General features: G+C 65.8%; 3 protein-coding genes across 3 annotated transcripts; 2 read left to right on the plus strand and 1 right to left on the minus strand.

Annotated features, from left to right (window-relative positions):
- Nucleotides 1–199: 199 nt before the first annotated feature.
- MNEG_10860 (hypothetical protein) lies at nucleotides 200–4,053 on the plus strand (the record flags this gene model as incomplete). The annotated part of the gene is made up of 8 exons (XM_014040666.1): nucleotides 200–379; nucleotides 627–806; nucleotides 1,292–1,329; nucleotides 1,642–1,726; nucleotides 2,177–2,282; nucleotides 2,659–2,810; nucleotides 3,105–3,281; nucleotides 3,910–4,053. 8 exons carry the CDS (start codon nucleotides 200–202, stop codon nucleotides 4,051–4,053), a joined length of 1,062 nt encoding a protein of 353 aa, XP_013896120.1.
- Nucleotides 4,054–4,776: 723 nt separating this feature from the next.
- On the minus strand, nucleotides 4,777–6,299 carry MNEG_10861 (hypothetical protein; the record flags this gene model as incomplete). The annotated part of the gene is made up of 2 exons (XM_014040667.1): nucleotides 4,777–6,045; nucleotides 6,177–6,299. The coding sequence occupies 2 exons, from the start codon at nucleotides 6,297–6,299 to the stop codon at nucleotides 4,777–4,779; spliced, it is 1,392 nt and encodes a 463-aa protein (XP_013896121.1).
- A 1,936-nt stretch (nucleotides 6,300–8,235) lies between these two features.
- On the plus strand, nucleotides 8,236–8,841 carry MNEG_10862 (hypothetical protein; the record flags this gene model as incomplete). Its single annotated transcript, XM_014040668.1, has 1 exon — nucleotides 8,236–8,841. The coding sequence occupies one exon, from the start codon at nucleotides 8,236–8,238 to the stop codon at nucleotides 8,839–8,841; it is 606 nt and encodes a 201-aa protein (XP_013896122.1).
- Nucleotides 8,842–9,068: the final 227 nt, after the last annotated feature.

Raw genomic sequence — 9,068 nt, forward strand, 5'->3', positions numbered from 1 at the left:
GGACCAGGCCAGGTGGGGGGGTTGCAGGGTGGGGGTGGGCAGGGTGGTTCGGCGCGGGGACGTTTGTATTCGCCCCTAGGACCGCGGTCGGCGCGCAGCCCTGCCGCCCGCGTGTTGCATCGTCACTGCACCAGGCCCCAGGCCCACGGCTGGCCGCGCGATGCGATCGCTCTTTCGCAGGTCCATCTTCCGCCGCAAAATGGAGGGTGCCGCCCGCGAGGTCGCTGACCTGGCGAGCCGCGCGGCTGCTGCGGGGCCGGGTGCAGACGCCCTGATTGGCGGCGGCGGCAGCGGCGGCAGCGGCGGCAGCGGCGGGCTGCGGCCGGGCGGGGAAGAGCTGCTGCGGCGGCTGCAGCGGTACGTCGACGAGATTACGGCGGTGCGCGCCTTGGACTGTGATCTGGCGCGATCTGGGGCCGAGGGTGCGGGGCATGGAGGCGCGATCGCGCGCCATCCATGGAAGCCCCTCGGATCCCACGATTTGCAGACTCGGAGTGCAGCAGCCTTGGGAAGGAATGCAGGCCGTCTGAAACGGGCAACCGATGCGCACAGCCTGAAACGGGCTCCCAAGAACCCCCCTCGAACACGCTCCTCTTTCTGCCGCTCCCCCGCTTCCGCGCGGCCAGGCGTCCGAGGAGCGCAGCGCCGAGGTGCGCCGCGACGCTGATGAGCTGGCGGCGCGCCACACGGACCTACGGCGGCGGCTGCGGCTGCTGTACAACGGCTACCGGGCCCTCAGGTGCGCGGGCGCGCTCACCACCCCCGCGCTCGCCAGCGACCGCGGCAAACCCTCGCCGGCGCTGGCGGTGGGCGCCAGCGCCAGTAGCCTCCTCCGCGGGCCGTTGAGAGGGAAAAGGCGGCGTTGCAAAACCAACGGGATGCGGCATGCCTTTTCAAAGTGGGATCCGCGTGGTCCGTCATCCTCACGCCCACAGAGCCTCTGCCACGAGCGACAGGTGCAAGCTGCCAGCCCTGACACCTCTGCCCTCGCACGCGGCCCCAATCATGACTCTCAATCCAAACCAAACCAAATGCAACCCGCCCCAAACCATTCCAAGCCAATCCAGACCACAGTATCCTACACCAAAGCAACCCAACCCAGCCTCAACGTAACCATACCAAACCAGTCAACACCAAACCAGGCCCATCCAAATTAGACCAAACCAAACAGATTAATTTAAACCAGTTCAAACCGAACGAATCAATTCAAACCCATTCGCGCCGCGACAGGTACAAGCTGGAGGATGAGTGGCCCCCCAGCGCAGGAGCGCCCCCCCGCGCCCCCCATGAGGACGCTGTTCTGGCCGGCGGCATGGAGGAGATACTCAAGTGAGGCGCCGCGGGCCTCGGGGCGCAGCAATCGGGGGGCAGGGAGGGGAGGTTGGGGCGGCGACGCCCCCTGGGCGCCTGCCGCGGCGCGTGCGCCCGGAGGATGTGATGCTTTTGAGGTCGAGCGTCGGGCGAGTGAGTGCAATACTTTTGGACCGATGAGAGCCGCAGAGATCCCAGGTACTCCCTGATCGCCGCCCGCGTCCGCCCGAGGTTCTGCCTGCTCTTCCGTGCCATTCCCCCTGCCTGCCCGCCTGACGCAGCCCTGATTAGTTTTGCTCCGTCCTCGTTTGGCGTTGCGCGTGCGCCCAGGCAGGATGAGGGGGCGGACCGGGCGGCGATGGGGCGCGCGCTGGATAAGGCGGCGCGGCTGGAGGCTGAGCTGGGGGCCCTGAAGGTGTGAGAGGGTGTGTATGTGTGTGTGTGTGTGTGTGAGTGTGAGTGTGTATGTGAGCCGGCGTGCATGCATGCGTGCGAGCGTGTGTGTGTGTGGGGGGGGGGGCGTGTGGGGGCTTGCGCCAGGCGGCCGGGATTTGTCGAGGTTGCGGGGCATGGCGCCCCACGACCCGCCACCAAAGCGGCACAGCACGGCGCAGCATAGCACAGCACGGCACAGCACAGCACAGCACAGCACGGCACAGCACGGCACAGCACGGCACAGCACGGCACAGCACGGCACAGCACGGCACAGCACAGCACAGCACGGCACAGCACAGCACAGCACGGCACAGCACGGCACAGCACGGCACAGCACGGCACAGCACGGCATCGGCCCACGCTCCGAGGTGCCGGGCGCTCACCCGGCCTGGGCGCACCCACTTTTGACGCTCAAACCCGCCCCTCACAGGTGCGCCAGCTGGAGTTTGACACCCTCGGCCCCCAGGGCCTCGGCCGCCTGGCGGCGGGCGGCCAGCCGGCCGCGGCGCAGCGGGCGGCAGAGCTCCGCGCGATAGGTGCGTGGGGCGGCCGCCCCGCCTCGCATGTCGCGTTCCAGGGGCTGCCCTCGCTGGCGCGCATGCCGTCGATCGCGCTTCGTCGCTGTGCCGGGGCCGCACGAGGCCCTCGGGGCCAACCTTAAACGGCTGGCTGCAACCCCATCCCATCCAGGGGCCCATCCAGGGGTGGCGCTTGTGATTGCTGCGGCATCCCTTCTCTTCATGACCTCTCACACGGCACTCAGCAAGAGGCCCCTGGGTCCCCTCACCGCACGTTTTTCTGCCCCGCCTCGTCCTCCCCACACCCAACCATCGACACTTGCTCCATGCCTGCGCGCAATTTTCACATAGTTTCATCACAATCCATCAATGAAACCCCTCAAAACCCCGCAAGGCGCTGGCGCCCTGCAGCTGGAGAATGTTCGGCTGCGGGAGGAGCTAGATCGCCTCAAGCGGCGCCTCACGCGCAACGAGAGTGTCGCAGCCGCGGCCGCGGGCACGGCGGCGGGACAACCGGACGTGGCGGTGCTGCAGGAGATGACCAAGGTGTGTTTGACGCATGCGCGCTGCGCACACGTGCGGGTGTTTGCGTGTGTGTGTTGCGGAGGGGGAGGGAGTGGACCCGCCTCAAGGATTGCTGCTCAAGGGCGTGTCATTGGTGTCTGGCGTACCCGGCGGCGGCTGGGGGAGGTCGGGTGCACGCCGCGCAGCGGGCCGGCCGAGGGGCGCGCTCACAGCGCTTGGAGCGCCGCGAGAGCGCTCGCAGAGGGCCGCTCGCGCCGCACATGCTCCTTTCACAACTGCTTCCCCTGCGCCCCGCAATTGCTTTCCCTGCGCCAGCTGCGCCTGGAGAACGCCCAGCTGCGCGCCGACGCCGTCGCCGCTGCAGCTGCGCCTGCAGCCGCCCCCGCCTCAGCGGCCCGGGCGGCTGCCGGCGCCGCGCCGGACGCGGCGCTGCGGCGCCAGGTCAAGGAGTTTGCCGCCACCACCCAGTCAGAGCTCGAGCGGAAACTGCAGGTGGCTGAGCTGACCGGCGCCCACTCATACACACGCACTTGTCGTCACTGGCATCCTGGGATGTACCTATAGCTGCATGAGGAGGGCTGCACATCCCAACAGGCGTCCTCGTGCTTTTATTGAATTCTTATCAACGTCCTCACACCCCCTGAACAGCAGGAACAGGCAGAACCACACCCGAACCCTGACGCCCGCCCCCCACGCATCCCACATGGCCCATGCCCTCTTGCACCTCATCCCCCACGCCGCCGCCCTCTCCCCTTCTCGCCCCCGCCCCTCCTCAGAACGCCGAGTCCAGAGCTGTCATGGCAGAGGAGCAGCTGGCACACCTGCAGGCAAGGCGGGCCCGTCGCTAGACGCGCCCAGGGGGGCTGGGGCCAGGGGCGGGACCGCGGGCAGGGGCCAGGGGCAGGAGCAGGGGCGGAAGCAGGGAAGCTTCTTGATCGAACCCGAATCACACATCAGGTGGCAGCTGCTGCCACGGAGGGGCAGTGTGCGCATTGTCGCTGCGTGCTGCGACCCACGGGTAGCCGGCATGGACCCTGGCACGCGCCCAACTTGCTTGCCCTCGCTCCTTGACCCCCGTCCTGGTCACTTTGGCTGCGCGCCTGGCGCTGCTCTCCTGCAGGCGTACCTGTCCCAGGCCTCGGTCGCATACCAGAGGGAAATCGTGCGGCTCAGGGCAGCGCTGGGGGCAGCAGCCGGGCCCGAGGCCGGGGACAGGCAGCCGGGTGGGGGCGGGCCCGTGCAGCTGCCGCCGCTGGCGCGCTGAGGGCGGGGCACCGTGGGCTGCGTGCAACGCGCGCCGACGCTCTCGCTGTAGGCCACGCCTCGGCGGTGCCTTGAATTGTGCATATTTCTAGAGGTCACGAGTGACTACCGTGAAAGAATACAGCGGAGAGGTGTGTTTTACAAGCTTGCACTGCCACTTGCAGTGCATGCAGACATTGGAAGGCAACACAGACACGCGGTCAGACGGCCAGCAACAGCGGCGAAGGAGCGAGCGCTGCGTGTTGCAGCAGCGAGCACACTCTCAAGATCACTGGATCGCATCAGTGCGGGACAAAAAAGCGCGAGTGGTGCACGGGTGGGCACAGGCTTGAGCACGCAACTCCTAAAGCCTGCGGCAATGCCAGATAAAAGCCCCAGGGAGAGGATAGGAGGATGGGGTTGCGGGATGATGGGGGCTGCAAGAGAGGGCGGACGGCCGACAGCCCTGGAGGGTGCGTTGGCAGCAGCGTGGAGCAGCAACAGCGCGACGATTTCGAGGTGTGCGACGCCTGTGTGGCCGTCATGCGCAGCAGCGGCGCCCAACTGCGCGACCGCTGCCGCACACGGCTTCCACCATACGAGAGACCAACCAGGCTGCATGCAGCGGGACAAAACTTTCCAGAAATGCAAGCTGGCGCGGCGGTGATGAAAGCGGCCGCGGCGCCAGGAATGGCATGATTTGGTGGCACATACAACAGCGGCCCGCGCACCCCGCCGCGGTGCGTCACAGCGACATGGTGCGCCGCAGCACGCTGTCTGGGCTGGCAATACTCTCGTGCTCCTGCAGCAGCGGAACGCCGCCAAACAGGTCCCCGTCCTGCCCGCTGCCAAACAGCGCCCCCTGATCCTCAGACAGCATGCCAACAAAATCGCCGTCCAGGTCTGTCTGCAGACCGGACACGCCAAGGCCGGACGCCCCCCCGCTGCCGCTTGCGCTTTGGAGCGCCGGGGGTGCAAGCGCTGCTGGGGCGGCTGGCACCGGCGTGGGCGCAGAGGGGTGCGGCTGCTGCTGTGCCTGTTCTTGAGTGGCCTGCAACTGCTGTTGCTGCTGCTGCTGCTGCTGCTGCTGCTGCTGCTGCTGTGCTGCCTGCTGCTGCGCCACGGCCTGCTGCTGCGCTGCCTGCTGTTTCATGGCTTGATGCTGTGCCTGCTGCAGTGCAGCTTGCTGTTGCGCGGCGTGCTGCTGCAATGCAAGCTGCTGCTGCTGCTGCTGCTGCTGGGAAGGGCTGGACGACGGCTGCCGGTCCGGCGAAGCCACTGCCGCCAACGTGACAGGCGGCACAACACCGCTGCGACCATACACCCCCGCCGTGCCTGCACCGCCCACCACACCGAGCACCCCCATCGGGCCCATCCCAGGCATGCCCCCAACCAAGCCGATCGGCTGGAGCACTGTCGCCTGCGCCGCCTGCAATAATGGCGCGGACAACGGCCCCGACACAATCGCCCCAGTGCCCGTCACGCCGGATCCGACCGCCGCGCCGTTTGGCAGCATCAGCCCCGCCGCCGCCGCGCGCGAGCGCAGCTCGACTATCTGCGCCTGCAGCGCCGCCTGTAGCCCCTCTTGCTGCGAAAGCTGCTGTTGCAGCGCCGCGGCCGCGCTTGCGGCTGCCGACGCCGCGGCGGCCGCCTCGTCGGCGCGGCCCTTCTCAGTTGCCAGGTGCTCCTGCATTCGTTTAATCTGGCCGTTGAGGTCTGTGGCCTGGTTCTCAAGCTCATGCACGTGCTGCAGCCGCTTCATGCGGGACCGCTGCGCCGACTGCCGGTTCGCGAGGATGCGCTTCGCGCGCCGCGGGTCCATGCCCGCCGTGTCGAGCGCGTTGGAGCGCGTCTTCCCGCCGCCTCCGGGGATGTCAAAGTCCTCGTCGGTGTCGTCGTCGCCCCCAGCGGCCGTCGCACGGCGGCTGCGGGGCGCGCTGCCGGCGGCGGCGGCGGCAGCGGCGCCGCGTGTGTTGCCCTTCAGCTCCGCCGCCGCCTCGGGTGCCGGCTCTGCCTGTGTTTGTGATGCAGCGGCCGACCAAGCTGTGTGACGAACAACCAAAAAGGTCGATAGTTGGGCCGCAACAAAGTTTGCCCTCATGCCTAGGGCTCGCACAAAGCAACAATGGCGGAGCGGCGCCGCACCTTGATCCGCGCAGCGTCGAGCACCATCTCGGCACCGCTCTGAGGGCCCAGCGCCGCCAGGTCCAACCCCGAAATACCAGGCATCAGCCCTTGAGGTACGGCAAAGCCCGAGCCCAGCGGCATGGCCCCAAAAGGGAATGCCTCGGGAACAAGGCCCCTGACACCGGGCTGTCCAAGCAGCTCCGCCGCTTGGGAGAAAGATTCGCTGCGGCTCCTCCTATGTTGAGGATGCATCACGCGTGCACCGGGCTTTGGCAAGCCCAGTGCATCGCCTCCCGCCAAGCCCGCGTCCCATCCAGCCTGCCAATCCATGCTTGCGAGCTCTGAGTACTGCGCGTTGTGGTTGCAACGCATGCCGTGGCTGCTTGGGCATCAAAGAAGTGCCTCCAGGGCCGCCCGGCTCCCCGACACATCATGGCGTCACTCGACGGATGGGGGTGCAGGATGCGTAATACCTGCATGGCAGCATCAGGAGCCCGCACCGGAGCAAACTGACATGCTGTTTGGGTGTTCATGGTGCAGCTGGCGCTGCATAACGCAACCACGCACACAGCGTGACTACCGCCGACGCAGCGAACGGCCAGCGAGTAACCTTGACTACGGAGGCATGCTCCTGCAGCTGGCTCTCCATGCGGTATTGGCAGGCACAGGCGTGCACGTGGAGTTGCAACCAATCCGGGGGCTTGATTGCATAAATACCACCTGAGGAATTTGTATCCACTGCTCTAACCTCTGGCACTGCTTTGGCACACCAACCGAGGACATGAAGGGGGTCCATCTGCAGCATCTTACCATTGGCAAGAGGGCCAGGTTGCAGAGGCGGCCGCCTGCGGGGGTAGTGCGAGCTTGTCTGCTGAGGCATCTGCAAGTGGACAAGCAAGAGGCAAATATGGGGAGCGGATGGGTCCCGCTCAACGCAGTCGCGGCGGCGAGGGCGGGTGAGCCCTCGCCCCGTTCGAGCAACCCCATGTGCACCATCCCTGTTGCTTGGCAAGACCATTGCAGCATACGGCTCATGGCTGCAGCTGCAGGCAGACGTCTTGAGCTCTGACGCCTGTCGCACGGCTGGTTGGAGGGGCGGCCAACAGCAGTATTCCCTGGAAGTGTAGATTTTGCACATATTTGTTGCCGCAACTTTCTCATCAAGCGGCACACAGCAATTGCCAAGCAAATATTCAAGCGGTTGGTTTGTGCTGCAAGCGCACTGCTGCCTGTCACCTGACGCTTTATGCTGAGGCAGCTCCTTACACTCTGCCAGCTGCACAATGTAATTGCGTTCGCGCTCACAGTGAGACTGCCTGCCAGGTTGACGCTGTGTTGTCCGCCGCGACATGTTGCAGCTGCAGTGGACCGCTAAGACGCCGCTGCTTGCCTTTCGAAGCTCGGGTCGTGCAGCTGCATCCACGTGTCACGTGTGATGGGGACGGGTGTGGCTGTGATGATGAGGAGCCTCATAACCTATGAGCTGGCCGCAGGGATGATTGTTGGCCTGGCCTGGCCAAGTCCCCGCCAAGCGTGTGCTCTGCTGGCAGCCGTGCATCGTATTGTGCTGCGGACCATCAACAGCCATCAAGGGCATGCGCCTGAGCGTGCCTAGTGGAAGTTGTTTCATGGAATAAGGTGCATGCAAAGATCCTTTCAGGGGATCCTTTTATAGTAGTAAGGATCCCCTGAAAGGATCTTTGCCATATACTCGCAGCTCATCAGCCTACAGTGCCGTGTCACATGTGTTGCTGCACTTGGTGACTACCGCGAGCCATGCTACTGACTACCGTAGGCTACCACGAGGCGACATGGGTGTAAATATGACTTTTCCTACGTAGTTGTTGTTACAACGCTGATTGTACTCGCAACGTATCAGCCTCGACGCCTAGATCACGAAATTTACACTGCTGGGTCTGACATACACCATTTCTTGTCAGGAAAACTCATTCCATGCGTAGTCTACACCAAGCTTGAATAGACACACCGAATCTGATCAGGCGCGGCGGCCTCTCGACTCGCAGCGTCGCCGCGCAACCTTGCACCAGCAAAGGGCGCGGGCTGCGAGCGTGTCAAGATGCAGCCGGGCGGGGGGTTCCCCGCTGGCATGAACCAGCTACAGATGCTGCAATATCAGCTACAGATGCAGCAGCAGCAACAGCTACAGCAGCAGCAACAACAACAGCAACAGCAGCAACAGCAGCAACAACAGCAGCAGCCACGGCCAGGCTTGCCGCCTCAGCAGCAGGCCACTGTGCAGCGGCCAGGCCTTGCGCCGCAGATCCACGCGCAGCAGCTGCAGCTCATCCAACAACTCAGCCAGCAAGGGGGCAATGGCCAGCCGCAGCAACAGCTTGTACAGCAATTGATGATGCAGGCGCGCCAGGCGGCAGCTCAGGGGCAGCAGCATCCTGCGGGGCAGCAGCTGCAGTTGCAGCAGCAGCAGCAGCAGCAGCAGCAGCAACTCCAGGCGCAGAGACAGCTAATGCAGTTTCAGAGGCAGCAGCAGCAGCAGCAGCAGGCGCAGCTTGGGGGCGCACCTGCGGCGATTCGCCCGGCAGCCCAGCCAGTCCTGCTTGGCGCCGCGGGCGCGCCAGGCGTCGGTTCCGCCGCCGGCGTGCAGCTTGCCGGGCGCGGCCCCGGCGCGGTGCCTGGAAGGAGAGGTGAGGTGGGCCCGCAGTAATGCTCTTGGGGCGGGCAATCTCCCGGGTTACGCACCTGGGCGGGGCTTGCTGCGCAGCTCGGGGTTCGCAGGGCTGCCACGCCGCGTCTGACTGGTGGCCAGCTTGCAGCGCTCGGCAACAAATTTTCAACACATGACACCCGGCGTGTGGTGCCTGCGCAGGACGGGGGCGCGGGCGCGGCAGGGGGGCGAGCCCTGCCCTGGGCCCGCCTGGGGCGCCCCTGATC

This window comes from Monoraphidium neglectum (assembly GCF_000611645.1).
Source record: "Monoraphidium neglectum strain SAG 48.87 unplaced genomic scaffold scaffold02489, whole genome shotgun sequence".
NCBI classification, from domain to species: Eukaryota; Viridiplantae; Chlorophyta; class Chlorophyceae; order Sphaeropleales; family Selenastraceae; genus Monoraphidium; species Monoraphidium neglectum.